Raw genomic sequence first — 17,370 nt, forward strand, 5'->3', positions numbered from 1 at the left:
TCACTAGTGCAATGTTCTAATCCAGGTTGTGGGAGCGATGTGTCGGGTAGACTTGGCTACACTACTGCAAATAAACTATTCTGAACAGCGAGGAATGTGGTTGCAACTCTGTATATAAAGTCTGTTGCCAAGAGTTTCAGTTACAGTTCCACCAACATGAGAATGAACAAGTGACTTGATCCAAGTGTCTCTGAGCGTAGTATGATTGTTAGTGCCAGACGGCCTGGTGGGGGTTCCAGAGTAAAAGCGGACATGTCTTTCCGGCATGCCAGAGCTTCTATTTTGAAGGAATCCCAACACTGATTGTGTTATTAATGATGGCTTCTTTGGCTGGTTTAATTTACCTTCACATTTGAATTTCAAGTGTAATAGAATAAATACAACTTACGAAAAAAGGCTAATCATTTGTTGATCCCTATCATAGACACTGTTCTTAATTTTTCACATTGCCATGGATGCAGTGATGGAATAGGCAAATCTTTTATTCTGTCAGGGAGGACATGCCATAGGAAGCGAGTGCATTGAGGACGGGTGTGATACTGATGTGTTCATATTACACACTCATCAGGATCTTAGCAGTGCTGCATGTGTTCCGGATGTATTGGAGATTCTGAAAGCTCTTACTAGGGATCCCGATGAGAAGTGCGTTTTAGTAATCAAGCTTAGCCCTGCCTGTATAATGAAAACAAATCAGTAAATCCTAGAGATGTAGTATAAGCTTGTTAAGCAACATATCAGGGCAGAGGGTAAGAGAGTGGACAATGCTAGTCAAAAAGTTAAGTTTGGATCTTGATTTGGAAATCCCATTATCCCACTATTTGGACCTGGGTAAGCATTCTTACTTTTGTGCCGGTATTTCAAAGCCAAATTGGCTTGGATCACAAGTTCACAACCCTGATCCAGATTCCAGATACAAACTCTTCAAGATGACCAAATCAATATTACACTATATATATATATATATATATATATATATATATATGGTATCCAATCAGATTACTTCTAAACAACCTGGCCCTGGGCCCAGACTTTAGTTTCCTTTCCTGACAATAACAGGAAACCTGAGGATGTGGAACATATGTTCAGGTCCACGGACGGACGCACGTACGTGCATACGTACGTACGTACGTACGCACGCACGCACGCACGTATACTGTTGGAAGGATAGTATCTTACCCTCCTTATCTCTAAACTTAACCTTGACCCCTCACCCCTACATCCCATATCCTAAATGCACGCCGTTACTTTTACAAAATGGCCTCAGTTTCCAGGATTTTCCTAATCTTTTTGCTCTCATGGTGACATCTGATCCTAACGAAAGTATAAGCACATGTACACACACACACACACACACACACACACACACACACCTACCTACGCACACTTGCAATACCACAACATACAGTACCTTTGTAATAAAAAATCACACCCGTGTGATGTGAGGGGCGCTCTTATCATCTTACAACATCAATTACAACATAATGTTTGTTTAAGCAACGGGTGCTAATGTTTGTTTTAGTCCTCAAAACAAACATATCTTTATTGTCTATGGCGTTTTCTTAATTATTTGTTGTAATTGTTCTGGCCAACTACGTTCATAAGCGTAGACATAATTATGTTTAATCCATATATGAACGTGCCGTCGGTCTGTTTACCTTTTAACATTGCTCCGGCTAGTATAGCCCTCCAAAAATAGGTCCCCTGGTCAGGCTGTCAGCCTGTCAAAGTGTTGACCAGTTGATTTTATTCTGTTTTGTTCAGAGGAAGCCTGATACAATAAGCCTTTTGATCATGCCATTCAATGCCATACAATGGTTGCGCCTTGTGATCTTGGGAGGTTAATGAATCATTTTAAATGGCTAAACAAGTCATTTCTGCCTGAGCTTGGTGTGAGATGAGCTTTGAACGATGCTTGGATCACCACTTACAGTAGGCTATTTACCCTCTCGTCCACTGTCCCAACAGCCCACATGTCGTCTACACCGTGACTCTGTCAGCAAAGTTAGTTAAAATGTGATAACTCATGAATGTTTTTCCATGTGTGTTTGTTTTGCAGGCCAGTCTGTCCATCTGGGGATGGGGGGGTCTTGGCGTGGTGCTGTTCTTGGTGACCTTTGGACCTTTTGCCATATTCTACCTGGCCTTCTATGTCTTCTGCTTTGTTGGCGGGTGAGTGCAAGTCATTTTTTAGGTGGAGTGTGACCTGATTGATTGTACACAGTATACACAGTACACAGTCTGACAAATTCAGTTGTCTGAATCTAATATATATATAAGGCTTTAAATAAATCATTTTCATTATACATTTTTATTCATTTTAAAACTTTTCTTGTCAACTTTACCCTGTGTTATAAAAAGACGCTGCACGATGTGGAGGCTAATATTGACACCGTGGAGTACATTAGTTTTCAATTACCACATTGATTGGATTAGATTATTTTATCACATGCTAGTGTTTTGTCATGTATTTGGGGCATTAGGCTCTTTTAGTAGAAACTTTGTGTTGGTGTTATATTATCAATATCAACCATGGAATAAACATTACTCTAGCAATTGGGAGAAGCCATTACAATGACCTAGATACAAGTACCAGTCTACCAGACCAAGTGGAAAGTTACATTGAAATCCATATTTTAATGCAAGGGTTTCCCACCTGCCCCTGGCAGGTAAATACAACAAGGGTTGCCCACCTGCCCCTGGCAGGTAAATAAAACTTAAGGGGCAGGTGGAGTTTGCTTTCAGGTTGCCCGACCGGCTAAGTACTCGTTTGAGTGCTTGTCTATAAACACAACTCACGCTATCTGTCTAAACACCTGAACGTCGCCAGAGCGCTTTGTCTTCTGATCTGTGGAATGTAAAATAAGAGCACTGTTTACCTATAATGTTCTGTTTTCACTGTAAAAATATCAAGTGTGAACCCATAGTCATATTCATAGCATAACAATTGAGGTAATATTGCACAGACCCAGAACGTTTTTTAAAAAGTGTTAAATTGAACGGTACTTCAAATTTTAACTATCATTTTTATAATGGACAATTTACTTTGTGCAAGTAGAACATGACCTGTACTTGCCCGGTTGGCAATTGTCTCTGTGACATTAGTGTCAACCCCTGCCATGGGGTATAACCATCTCTGTTTCTATTCACTGTGGTTTTCAGGGGCTTTGCGGTCACTCTGCTTTATGGGAAGATCAACTCCGAGAAACACCTGGAGAAGTGCGAGCACTCCTACCTACCACCTACACAAATTGGCATTCTCAAGGTAACTACAGTACACCGATAGACACATTTATGTACAGTAGTTTGTATTACCATCTACGGAGTAGAGTCACTGCTTCTTCGCTTGGAAAGGAGCCAGCTTAGATGGTTCGGGCATCTGGTTAGGATGCCTCTCGAGAACCCTAGAACCTTGATGCACGTCCCGCTGGAAGAAGACCCCGGGCCAGACCAAGGATCTGCCGGGACCGCCTCAGGATCCCAGAGAATGAAGTTACTAATGTTGCTCTGGAGAGAGAAGTCTTGAGCTCAATGGTGGAGCTGTTGCCCCTGCGACCAGACTACGGATAAATGGTTGAAGATGGATGGATGGATGGATGGATGATGATTTACATTAATTATATTTGTTTCCCTTTTCCCTACCCTCATCTCTCACGTGTACCTGCACGCACACACGCACGCATGAGCACGTAATGTACAAGTGACAGATGAGACTATATAAAGTAATTGGATTGGAGTGGAGTGGTGAATGCTAGCGGCTAACTGCAGTAGTGACATTTAAAATGTGCTAAAGGAAGGAGCAATATGATTATGGCTAGTGCATAGACCAACACACACATAAAAACAGATTGTGATGCATTGATCGCCTTTGCCAAAGCAAACAAGTTGAGTAGTAGTGGTTCATCAAGTTTCCTGGAAGCACCGAGCAGTACTGTTATGTCGGACATAATGAAAGTTGTAATTTATTTGATAAATCTGCCTGTATGTCTCTGTCTCTCTTCATCTCTCTCTGTCAGACTTTGGATGAAATGAAGTTGGAGTTGAAGGCCATAAAGATTGACAGGAGATTGACTGGCTCCAGCTTCATAGATGAACCCTTACAACAAGTATGGATTTTTCTCTCTGCATATCTCTCTCTGTGTGTGTGCTTTCCATTAATTTTTACAGCTAACGGTTTGTGTGAGTGCATGCAGGTCTGTACATTTCGTCAGTAAAGTCTCTTGTAGTTTGTAACTATGTGAAAATGTTACAGCCACCTCTCAAAGCTGCACCCCTTGGCAATGAAGACAAACAAATTGAGAAATGGGAGATGCATAAAAATGCATCTGCCGTAATTTACAGCATTTTCTATGCTTGGCTTGTAATGCAGTTTCCCGACCCTGTTGGTATTCTATTCTGCCATGTAGGTCACTATCACTACATTCACCTGGTTCCACCTGATGCATCAGGTCTAAGTCTAACTTAGGCTTGTTCACAGTTATCAAGAGATAGAATCAAGCAAAATAACTATACTGTCAAAAGTGTCTAACCAGAAATGTAGGAACTACAAGGTTTATACATCCTACTGGACCTTTCTGTAAAAAGTTTTATATCCATAACAACACAGCTTTATTTGTATATAGCATCTTTTTAACAATGTTATAATATGTTTCTTTTTTTTAATGTAAACTATCAAAACAACTTAACGAAGTAAGAAATGGGAAACAAGAAAGCAATATTGACAAAACGGTAAAAAGAAGAAAACATGGCTTCAAATATTGAAAAATACTTTCTTATAAAAAAAATATTTTAAGAGGATTTAAAACGAGTCGTTTCAGATTGCTGTGACTGCAAAGGCTCGATCACCCTTGGTCATGGGCTAAGACCTAGAAACGACCAGCAGGGCCTCTTCCCTCCCCATCTTAGGGTATATAGTTAGCTCATTACATAGTCATAGTTCCATACTGAATCCATGTTGAAATATGGAGGGGGGGCTTTGAAGGTGTGGTCCAGTAATTCATAGGCTGGCAGGCAGAGTGAACTGCAGACACAGCACTTTGTTGTGGTCACATGACAGTCACTACTCCTCCTGACTACTCGCTCTCTCGCTCTCTCCTCTCTCTCTCTGTATCTGTTTCTCCACCCCAGAGAATGTGTTTTTAGCGCTATGTGTGCCATGCGCTTTTGCTCGGCTACGCATGACACGATGTAACCTCCGTGTCACGCTCTCCCCGAGAGGCGATTGAAATCTAGCCGTGTCTGGCACATTCTTCCTCACTCCCTTTCACGCTCACTCTCTTTACTTCACTTTTTTCAATATCTGCCTATGTAGCTCTCTCTTTATCTGTCTCTCTCTCTCTGTCACCCTGTCAATGTCAACCTTTCTCTCTCTCTCGCTGGCATTCTTTCTCTCCCCTGACTCTTCCAGTCTCGACCTCTATCGGTCTCTTTCTCTGTGTGTGTGTGTGTGTGTGATGATATTAAGTTTTGCATTGTTCTCTATAGTATCTTGTGTTCTGATTACAGCAGCAGCAGCAGCAAATTAACACTATAAAAGAGAACACTACTTTTTTTAAACCAATCATTGCAATCTTTAGTCTTAATTTAATAAAGTGGCTCTGCTACTGTATGTGACGTATAAAGTGTATGACTGTGTGTGTGTGTGTGCATGCATGTGTGTGTTGGTGAGGTCTGTGTCTAAATATGTATATGACATTGTACCTATTCCAATTAAAGGCATGTGGTACCCCTTTGTTGTCAGAATTCTATTGAGAGGATGGCCCCTTGAGATGGAGCATCTCGTTTTAGAGGGGGTCCTATACATACAGTACAAGTTAACTACAACATTACAGCAGTGCAAGTACACAGTAAAAAAGACACATAGGTGCAACATAACATACAGTACATACACATACAGGTACAGTTGGCTCAAATTGAATATTCTTTCAGTAAAGGCATGCAACCTTTCACTTGAAGTTTGGACAATTTGCCCCTCTCCTCTCTTAACGTTTTGCTTTAATGCCCCTGGCCCCTGTCTTCCGCTATATTTGTCCCTCTTTCTGTGTGTGTGTTTAGGTGATCCAGTTTGGTCTGAGGGACTACATCCAATATTGGTACTACACTCTGAGTGAAGATGAGTCCTTCCTGCTGGAGATCAGACAGACGGTACAGAATGCCCTCGTCCAGTTCTCCACAAGGTACACACACACACACACACACACACACACACACACACACACACACACACACACACACACACACACACACACACACACACACACACACACACACACACACTACACAGAGTACACAACGTCCAGCTTTATGCTTGCTATATTATTTGTACATTTGTTTTGTACCCATACATTCTACGGGGCGATCTGAATGAATCGAAGGCATATTATGTACTGGAAAATGAATGCACTTCATTGGATTATGACAGAGTTGGCTTCAAACGTATGGCCTCCTAGTTTCAGATATGTCTTTAAACATGTGCTATGGTCATATTGTGTGTGTGTGTGTGTGTGTGTGTGTGTGTGTGTGTGTGTGTGTGTGTGTGTGTGTGTGTGTGTGTAGGTCCAAGGAGGTGGACTGGCAGCCTTACTTTACCACTCGTCTGGTTGATGACTTTGCCACCCACCTGCGTGTCTTCAGGAAGGCTCAGGACCGCCTCGGAGACAGAGAGGACAAGCAGAGTATGCACACGCACACACACACACACGCAGTCACGCATAGGGATGGAGCTCATTACCATCACCTTATCGATCAGGCTTTTCGAGCCCACTATCGAGCATTTTCTATTATTTTGTGAACAGAACCAGTATCTTTTATTAGGGCCTTCAAATACAGTACTGTTCAGACAGAAGGCAATTGACCTTTTTTACCAATAAAATAATATTAAAGAAACTGTTAACTGGTTAATATATGTACCGCCACTTTAAAAGCGTAATTGTGTTTACACGGACAGCGATGGTTGGCATTTATTTCTTGATCGCCTCTTGTCTTGAATGTTTAAACATGACCGGGCCACTATGCCGCTATGCTCAATAACAAGCTTGATAAGCCAAAAGCTCATTGATAACGGGTACTCAATAAGCTGCTTATCGGAATTTTCCGGGTATCGGTTATCGAGCTCCATCCCTAGTCACGCACACACTCTCGCACTATCGCACTCTCGCACTCTCTCTCTCTCTCTCTCTCAATATGCATTATGCCACTTTTTATGCATTGTTCCACTTTTTGCTTTGGCAATGTATGTTTTCTCATGCCGATAAAGCCCTTTGAATTGAGAATTGAATGGAATTGTTGGTGGCCAGGGGACGTGACAGAGGAGCTGGTGGATTCCTTCTTCGAGGCGGAGGTGGAGCTGGAGAGGAAGATTTGTCGAGACGTGGTGTGCACCTCACATAAAGACGAGGAAGGTGAGCAGATTCACCGTTGCGGTCCGTTCCATTCCACACCCCCGGCATGGCAGAGACGAGTGCTAATACTTGTGTGTTTGTATGTGTGTCAGGTTTCCTGAGAGACCTGTGTGAGGTGCTGTTGTATCTGTTACTACCTCCTGGAGATTTCCACAATAAGAACATGAGATACTTCCTCAGGGTGAGTACAACTTAGGACACACACGTTTGTAGTACATTTTTAGGACAAACATTTGAGGATACAAATTTTGCACATGCCATTTTCACAGTTTCCATTTGTAACCCTGAAACTAAAGCGTGAGTTATACTTAGTTGAGTGTCTGTGTCGCACACCAAAGATGGACATGTAAGCTCACAACGTGCCATACTGCGTTGTGTTGTGATCTTGCAGATTGTGTATTTTCAGTGCACGACTAAATATAAATCAGGTACAACTCTAATTCTAACCACAAAATCTATCCTATCTATGTATCTTATATGTAAATAATACTAATTAAAACCAACAAAGACGGTGACCTCACGCCTCACTTTGATGCACACTGCCATCAATCATGATGCTGGTTCTTCATTCATTTTGCACATATGCTGACGTGTGTGTGTGTGTGTGTGTGTGTGTGTGTGTGTGTGTGTGTGTGTGCGCGCGTCTGTGTGCATATAGGAAGTGTTGGCGCGTGGTGTGCTGCTTCCTCTAATCGACCAGCTGAGTGACCCAGACTACATCAACCAGTTTGTCATCTGGATGGTGAGACATTCAAATCCTAACTGTCCATAGCTCTGGCTGCTTACATTTTTTTAAATTGTTATTGGTCAAAAGTATATGCATGGGTAGTGTACATGTAATAGACCTCCTGCACATTGCTGCGCAGCTTATATTGTATACATTTGTCTTTTCTTATTGTATTTAGGCCTTGCCCAATGCACTGTAAAATCCCAGGTGCTAATTTAACTGAGAGTGTAAGGTCTATTTTTATATGTTTGCATGGCTTTAAAAAAAGACACAGAACAGAAGTATGGATACAGTACATACAGGACAAATTTAGGCCTCGGTTTCGAGAGAGTTAATGCAATTGGATTTCCATTCAATTTCAAAGCAATACTTTGAAATAAAAAATAAACTCACTTTCATTCATCAACCGGGAAGAAAGATATATCTCTGCAGTTGGGAAGAAACCACCTAACTACAAAATGTTCATTTTTCAGGAAATGAAAAATATGACATTTTCAGGAAATTAAGAAACCTTATATTTTGAAAAGAAAGCAATACTGCCTCATCAAAGTTGGCGTTGTGACTTTATATATTGTCAATTTCTTCCATGAGAGGAGGAGAGGTGGTGCTTTAGCAGGCAGTTTGAGGGCCCAATGGAGGTTTTGAACAAAGCAATTTTTACTTATTTTTATTGGTTCAATATTTTTGAAACAACAAAAAATAGCACTGATTGATGGAAAGGGGGAAAAAAAAACAGCTCAAAAATGGAGTTAGGTGGTTTCCTCCCGACAGCAACGAATAATACAATGAGAATGAAGCTTTGAAAGATAATAGAACATGTGTTGTGTGTGTAGATCCGTGACTCCAGCTGTAACTACGAGGCCTTCATGAACATCCTGAAGCTGACGGACAAGACTCCTGAGCTGGAGGCGGTCAAAGACAAGGTCCTGGAGGAGCTGGCGTATCTCCGGTCTCTGGACACTGCTGGGGACGGTGGGTACACACACACACACACACACACACACACACACAGGTGCACACACACACACACGCTCCAGCAGTACTACACACTGATTCAATAACATGCAGACACACATGTATTAAGAGCAACAAGCACCGCAGAATAACATGATGCATTACAGAACCGTACACCAGTTCAAATACATGCACACATAAAAAACACAAATTAAAAAAACACATATATACTGTTCCTCTTCTTCTCTTTTTCGATTTGACAATTACAAAGTGAAATGCAATAAGAGAAGAATGCCTGAATGAATACCCATAAAGCTTTTTTTTTTGCAGTGGTGTCCATAGAGATTTACAGTACAGCTTTCAACCTCGCTTCCCTGTTTTTGTGCATGTTTTCAATTTAAAAACATTCAAAACTAGCCGAGCCTGCCGATGCTGCTGTTTTTGCCAGGTTGACAACGTTGTACAATGAAATATAAAATACAGCTTGAGTGGTAAAAACAGTACATAAGAACTGAAAAGACATCTGAGCAAACCACGTTGTTGACACCTCTCTCCTTCTCCCAGACATCAATGTGATTAAGAACCAGATAAACAGTCTGCTGTTTGTAAAGAAGTTGTGTGAGATGAGAATCCAGAGACTGCAGTCTGGCAAGGTGAGAATGTACTGCACATCTCTCATAGAGTCACACTGCTGTGGAATTATATTTCTGTCTGAACCATTTTGTCAATTCACAAATGTATCAGTACTGTCAATTTTGCCTTATTTAATATCATGGGTTCTAATATTAATTATTCACATACTTGTGACTTTAAGTGTGTGAAGTGTGTTGTTAATGTTAACCATTTTCAGATTATAGTTATCAGAAGTAAATGAGACAAAAAGGACAAATGCTTTAAAAACCACTTTCTATTTTTAATTTACTTTTTCGCTCACGGAAGACGTACAAAACCGTTTCAGCACACCTCCTTCAGTGTGTAGGTACAGTCTAGATCATGCACCATCTGTTCTGTTCTTTGGGATTACTGACTCGTGCCTTGACTCTGGGAGTGTCTGCTGTGTGTTGATTTGGATTACTGACTCTTTGACTCTCTACCATGCCTGACTATTTTATCCTAGGTTTTATATTGGTCTTGACACTTATTTTTACTTGTTTCTGTGTGGCACTCTTACTCCTGTTAATTCCCCCCTGGGGATCAATAAAGGTCTATCGTATGTTATTGTAGATATTATAGTAGTAGTTCACACTGGACCAGAGGTAAGCATAGATCACAGAGATAATTATTCAATTGACAATTTGGTCAGGAAACAAACCAAAGTATGAATGGATTTCAGGGAGAAATAAACCGGATCAGAGGGAGACAGACAGACAAAGAGAGGAAGCAGTGTGTCTTCAGCTAAATGTGCCATTTTGAATCCGAAATTAATCGCCTACATGATTTGTGCAGGTTTTTATTTTATTTTTTATGGCGGCTACTAAAAAAAAGAAAGTAATTCGTGCCAACACAAAGTGAAAGAGTGATGTATGCCTCCTCAAAGCAAAAGGGTGATGCATGATTACTCAAAGTGACATGACGTGCACAGTAAGTATTAAACACAGTTCATGAAATTATGACACGGTGCTGAGGCAAGTGTCCTCATAGTGGCCACTCCTCTTAATGCCATTTAGATAAATCACACAGACAATTAGGGTGGAAAAAGGCATGCTCTTCCCATAATAAAATGAACGGAACCTGCACAAATATTGTATGAATCTGTCTTTTAATGTAATCCTCAAACAAAACATTATCGTGCTAGTTGTGGTGGCCACTACCACCATCAGAGCTTGCGGGAAACACTGCATTTGGCTTCTGTTGATTAAACCTGGCTTCCTCTGTCATGGTGTTATGTAGGAGGTAGATACCTTGAAGCTGATTAAACCTGGCTTCTTCTGTCATGGTGTTCTGTAGGAGGTAGATACCTTGAAGCTGGCAGCAAGCTTTGGCAAGCTGTGCATCATCCCCCTGGAACACATCCTGATCCACAACATTGCCCTGCAGTTTTTCATGGGTAACTACACATCACACTGCTGCTTAACGTCACCCTAGTGTCTCAATTGAGCTTAAGCTTGTAGCCAGCGAATGAATATGAATACAACTGCAAGATGATCTTTCATTTCTTACATACCCCTGCATTTAAATGCAGTGCATATTAAGAAATGCAAGGTCACATCCATTGTGCACAAACAATGTTCCCGGGGTCAGGTTGTAGAGCGTTGGTCTCGTAGCAAAGAGATTTACTGTACGGGTGGATGCCACCAGTCAGTAGCTAACCTTTCTAATGCCTTTGGTTGTTGAGGTTTAAAACCACGAGAGAATGCTATTGAACTGTCTTAACACGAGTGGTACTGTATTTGACTAGTGTCTATTTTGCAAAAGTAAACGGCTACTATGGCTGGGCAGAAAAAAAAGATATCCTGCTCTAATTTGTGAAAGGGTGCACTGCAGACCTGAGATTGAGTAGCGCAATAGAATGAAAGTGACAAGAATCCTTTTTCAGACTTCATGCAAGCTGCAGGGGCCCAGGCGGAGCTTTTCTTCTGGCTGACGGTGGAAGGCTACCGGGTGACGGCCCAGCAACAGCTGGAGGTGATGCAGTGCTGGCAGAAGGACGGCAAGAAGCAGCCCAGCACAACCAAGGGCCTACTGAAGGCTGCCGCACTCGGAGTCTATGAACAGTACCTCTCTGACAAGGTAGTCTATAAGGGCCTACTGAAGGCTGCTGCACTGTCTGGGAGTCTATAAACAGTACAGTACCTCTCTGACAAGGTAGTCTATAAGGCCATAAGGGCCTACGCACTGTCTGGGAGTCTATGAACAGTACCTCTCTGACAAGGTAGTCACTCTATAAGGGCCTACTGAAGGCTGCCGCACTGTCTGGGAGTCTATGAACAGTACAGTACCTCTCTGACAAGATACTTAGTCTATTAAAGTACACCACTGACAAGTTACTCTTATCTGTAGTACCTCTAGGACAAGATAGTCTATCAATAGTACATGTATGGCACCTAGCTTGTGAACTATACCTCTCTAACAAGGTCCATCAACATAACATAACGTCAAACCTTAGAAATAACACGATAACGTGATTGAGATTCAAATTGGAACTCTAATCGCCGCCTCCTCCCCAGGCGTCTCCCAGGGTGCAGGTGGACGAAGCGTCAGTGGTCAAACTGGGAGAGAAGTTGCAGAAAGACGACCCTACGCCGGACATATTTGACGACATCCAGAGAAAGGTGGGCCGGCTTGTATGCATAGTGAAAGTTGTGTACAGTAAATCAGTATCAGTTATTTTTACGCCCATAGGAACATTTATTTTTCTAATTTATTATACTAACATGTTTGAGATGCCTACTTCCCTGCTTTTTGTGAGATCCTGCCTTTCATAGGGCTGCACAAAATATATTATCATAAATAAATACTATTTAATCATGTCATACAGTATTTATAATAATGGTAAATGGTGCATTTATTTAGCGTATATTTATATATCTCCAAAGCACTTTACAATGTGCATTTCATTAACCCATTCACACATACTGTACATTGACCTCCTGACGGTACTTGCAACACAACAACAACCTGCTCATCAGGAGCCGTTAAGTGCCATGCTCAGGGACACTTCAACACAAAGAGCCAGGGATTGAACTGTGAATCTTCAGAGACTTTCTCATTCCAAAATGGCCACTCTACCTCCTGAGCCAGTGCCGCCCTGCATGCAGTATCTGTTGTGAGTGACATAAGTATTTTTGCACATACATACATACACTGTCTGACATGATGCTGTGTGTGCACCGCACTCCCTCCTCCAGGTGTATGACATGATGCTTCGAGACGAGCGCTATTACCCGTCCTTCAAGCAGAGTCCTCTTTATGTTCGCATGCTAGCTGAGCTGGACATGCTGAAAGAGCCCAGCTACAGGGGATCAGATGACGGAGAAGGAGGTTTGTGTGATCTTGACACCCTTTTATATTTGTAATATAATATTCCAATCCCAGATAATCAATAAAAGCTTTATTTGTGGCTGATTCCGGTCGCGTCGCTGGTCGCTGAACTCTTTCAGCGCCACCTGGTGGTCACCAGTTTAGGCTTTGGTTGCCAATTCGCCCATTATAAAAAAAAGAAAGAAAATGTAATTATATTATGCATGTAATGTGCATGTCATCAACTGTACACCAGATTAGAGGAATTTTCAAAATATGGATTAAAAATATGGATTTTTTTTTGGCAATAAAACGTCTTGTCGTTTATGGCTCTTAAACGGTTTTAAGAAAGTCATGCCTCGGGTGGCCCGCGATTGGATTGCTTATCTGTGAGCCAACGTCTGGTTCACGACCCAAGGCAAAATAAGTTATTAATACATGGCAGGCAATGTGTTTAATAGTCAAAAGGTCCTTAACACTAGTCAACATTAGCCTGTGTGTGCGTGTTACTATTTTTGGCTCAACACTCCCTCGGTTTAACTACTGTGTCCATCTAGGTAACTTCTTCAGCCATTCAGTAGAGTCAGCTCAGCTGCTTTTACTTTAACTTGCTAAAGCTGTTAATCTCTTTTACTCCACAGAATCTTTCAACGGCTCTCCAACAGGAAGTATAAGCCTTGTAAGTTAGATTCACCTCATGGTTTAGCTGGTAGAAAAACAAAACAAGGATGTACAGAGTAGACATAACACGTCTGGCAGTGAGATAATAAACATGTTACACTTTTCCAAGCACAGTTTTTAGTTTTTTTTACACCGAAAGTACTATAAACACAAATTCACAGAACACCAAACTAATATCATAATCAGATATGAATGACTGTGTGAAACACTTTGTTTTGTTGCGTCTTGTGGTTTCAGTCTCTGGATGACCTCAACTCCTGCCATGATGAGACTATGCAGCTACACGCCTTCATCTCTGACACGGGTACTACTACTCACACACACACACACACACACACACACACACACACACACATACACGGGTACACACACACACACACACACACACACACACACACACACACATACACGGGTACTCACACACACAAAGCACACACGCCTTCATCTCTGACACGGGTACTCGCACACACCAAGCACAGACAAGACAATTCAGCTCACAAATATCATGATAACCACAATGCTGTAAGCAGAGTGTCATTTATTCACTGACATTGAGCAAGCGGAGTATCAAAGCTCCATCATCTGTTTTAGATCTTAAGCTAAGGTTTAACCACTTGAACCCTAGCATCCCTAATCTGGCCATGTCTTAATAGAGGGTATGCACATGAGTGGCAAAGTGAGTTTAACGTTGTTTAATACAATCGGATAGGAAAAAAGGGAGAATTCAGCCCTGGTGGACCCTGTTATGCACCAGTCTAGGGGTCTGGTACACAACAGGAAATATGACGCTCCCGTCTTCCCCAACTCCCAAGCAGCCACGCAAACAAGGGTTGAAAAAGCAAAGGTATATTTATTAACAAAAATGATATGTACAAAAGGGGTAATGGAGTTGAAAGCAACGGATAGTTAAATAAGAAAATAAGTTGAAATAAGAAAGGAACTAGAAACAAAATAAACTTCCCTAACAAAACAAAATACATGAGCTTACCTCCTTAACTGTAAACAATAACTTTAACGGGCACGAAACTCAATATCCCCTATTCGGGTTTGGACAGCAAACAAAACTCATATCAACAAAACATAATTAAGGGCGGTGGCCGGTTGGGAGCCGAGGAGGACAGGTCTGTCCCCTGCGTGCCGCACTCTCCTCTGCTCCTCGCTTAAGTAGGGGAAAGGCCACCCTCGTTAGCCACTGAGATGTCTTGTGTGGACAAGGCCTTCTCCACCAATCACGGCTGTCCACCGCGCTCTGTGTCCTCTCCGTCACGCCCAAGTTCACAGTTCCATCTCCATCTCAGGGCGCGCGCACCACTTCAAACCAGGGCAGAAAGACATGTCACAGTATTGTATATATCAATGAAATCTATAGGGTTTCAGTGGTTGAAGGTTAAACATTTTGTTCTCTTTGTACAGGCCCTTGTTATAAGCTAGTGCTGTATTTTATTTTTTACAGCCAATAGCAAACCTCAGATGGTATACTATCTGAGACCTTGGGCCTGTTTTTATAGACTTGGCTGTCATATTATTATTGTCCTTGTGTCAAAGTCAAAATAATGCATGTAAAACTAAAACCTTGACAGAATTGCAGAATTACAATAAGAAACCAGTAAGACGCCTGGGGACGAGAAGTGACGCGCGCGCATCCGCCTCGTTGACGGCAGACTGCTGGGCGAGCGCTGGCGCTTTGGCATGGGGGGGCCACAGCTATAGCTATAGGTTGTCTCCATATATGGAGCTCAAGATGAAAGCCTTCGTTATTTCACCTAGCTCCATGTATGGAGACAACGGCGATATCCAGCGCTGACATCAGACTAGTGTAGAAACCTCATATATGGATATACACGCCTGGCATCGTCATGGTGATACACACTCAGTTGGCTGGCATCGTCATCATGACACGTATCTAGTGAACCATATATAAGAAGAATCCGAGGTTTAGGGAGCTAGCAGCATTTACTATGCTCCTCACGAGAGACTATTGCAAGGTTTCATAGTTATCTGCACATTTTTGTTAGTTGGTGTCTTCATCAGGATGCCGTTTACTGGTACTGTATATTGAAAAGTGACAGCACTTTCCTAAACAAACAAAGAGACCTTTTTTGACCTTTCTGTATGTGTGGATAGATGTCTGGGACTTAGAGCTTGAGAGTTGTAACAGCTTTTGTGGAAAAGTGTAGGACTGCACAATATTGCCAAAATGGAAATTGATGGAAAAGTTGGAAATTCTGCATAGGACCAAAAATCTAATTCATGAAGCTGACTGAATCTCTTGATTTGGATAACATGAAAGTCAATCTTTGGATGTTGTTATATTTGTCATATGGCGTGCAACCGTTGTAGAGTCGAGCATATTAGGAATTAGTTGTCCCCTACTAGTCCCCCCTCCTCTTGTTTCACGCTACTATGCTTATATCTGCACCTCCTTAACTCCATTCAGCTGCATGCATCTTTTCTGTTACTAATCAATTCCACTGTTCTAGTGCTCTTTAATTTTTCCATTTCATTCCATTACCTTTACCATTTTTTTGTCTTCCTTTATTCCTTCCTTCCTTTCTTTCCCCTTCCTCGCTTTCCCTGTTATCGCTGTCCAATTTTCCCTGTCATCCACACCCTTGTGTTGTGTTCATTGCTTCCCGTCCCTCTCTCGTCTCCTCTCTGTGCCTGTTATGTGTGTGTGTGCTCCTGTTGCTTTGCCTCTCGCTCTCCTCCTGCCCTACACATCCTCTACTGGTCCACCTCCTCCACACACCTCGTCCTGCTCTCTCCACCCTGGCCTGTGGTTGTATTGCTGGGGTGGGGTAGCTGACACTTATTTCCCCGGCTTTGGGGGTGCTACAGGGGTGTGCAACGACCATGGCAAGACGTATGCGCTGTATGCCATCACGGTGTTCCGACGCAACCTGGACGGCAGCGAGGATTGCTGGAAGACCTACCGCCGCTACTCTGACTTTCATGACTTTCACATGAGAATCACGGAACAGGTAGTGGTACTGTATTTTCACACTGTTTTTGATTGCACCGTTTTGTTTTTATTTGTATGAACGAGTGTGAACTTAAGTAACCTTCATCAACTGATGGGGACGGTATAAATAAATAATGATTATTTTAGTATCGCTGAAACAATCATTGATTTAGCTATAACCACAGTTGGTATAAGACACTCATTCTGTCCTTCCCAATGGAAAAGTTCAACTTTCTACTATGTAACAAAGACAAGATTCCACATGTGGGTGAATTTGTAATATAGCACATTGGCTGTATCATTTGTTAGTTTGAGAGCCTGACGACCATCTTGAAGCTGCCTGGGAAGAAGACCTTTAACAACATGGACAGAGACTTCCTGGAAAAGAGGAAAAAAGACCTCAATGCCTACCTACAGGTGTGTGTGTGTGTGTGTGTGTGCCTCTTGAGTGTTGACTGCCTTTTGCTGTTTTCCAGTCCCTTGTTTAACTTTTTAACAAATGTGTTTCTGTGTGTTGCATGATGTGATGTAGTTGCTGCTAAACCCAGAGATGGTGAAGGCGTGTCCTACCATCGTCCCCCACGTCTATGACTTTCTGGAGAACAAGGCCTACAGCAAGGGCAAGGGAGACTTTGCACGCAAGGTTAGACCTTAAAACAGTTACAAGAGTCTTTAATAAACCATTTTAA

At 42.0% G+C, this 17,370-nt stretch overlaps 1 protein-coding gene across 4 annotated transcripts in view; it reads left to right on the forward strand.

Moving 5' to 3' along the window:
* snx13 (sorting nexin 13) overlaps nt 1–17,370 on the forward strand; it is a 51,831-nt gene that overhangs the window by 24,540 nt on the left and 9,921 nt on the right. For 2 of the 4 annotated variants that reach the window (XM_080787688.1, XM_080787689.1), the window contains exons 2-20: nt 2,057–2,169; nt 3,160–3,262; nt 4,014–4,103; nt 6,052–6,173; nt 6,553–6,671; nt 7,293–7,397; nt 7,490–7,578; nt 8,056–8,139; nt 8,958–9,096; nt 9,643–9,731; nt 11,026–11,125; nt 11,615–11,808; nt 12,246–12,350; nt 12,927–13,059; nt 13,680–13,717; nt 13,957–14,023; nt 16,522–16,700; nt 16,991–17,098; nt 17,214–17,324. In XM_080787688.1, coding sequence (XP_080643814.1) covers nt 2,057–2,169; nt 3,160–3,262; nt 4,014–4,103; nt 6,052–6,173; nt 6,553–6,671; nt 7,293–7,397; nt 7,490–7,578; nt 8,056–8,139; nt 8,958–9,096; nt 9,643–9,731; nt 11,026–11,125; nt 11,615–11,808; nt 12,246–12,350; nt 12,927–13,059; nt 13,680–13,717; nt 13,957–14,023; nt 16,522–16,700; nt 16,991–17,098; nt 17,214–17,324 — 2,088 coding nt within the window. The remainder of the gene's footprint in view (nt 1–2,056; nt 2,170–3,159; nt 3,263–4,013; nt 4,104–6,051; nt 6,174–6,552; nt 6,672–7,292; nt 7,398–7,489; nt 7,579–8,055; nt 8,140–8,957; nt 9,097–9,642; nt 9,732–11,025; nt 11,126–11,614; nt 11,809–12,245; nt 12,351–12,926; nt 13,060–13,679; nt 13,718–13,956; nt 14,024–16,521; nt 16,701–16,990; nt 17,099–17,213; nt 17,325–17,370) is intronic. The other 2 variants (XM_080787690.1, XM_080787691.1) reach the window with 1 other exon arrangement.

The sequence above is a fragment of the Protomyctophum bolini genome (genome assembly GCF_963924005.1).
Source record: "Protomyctophum bolini genome assembly, chromosome: 17".
Classification (NCBI taxonomy): Eukaryota; Metazoa; Chordata; class Actinopteri; order Myctophiformes; family Myctophidae; genus Protomyctophum; species Protomyctophum bolini.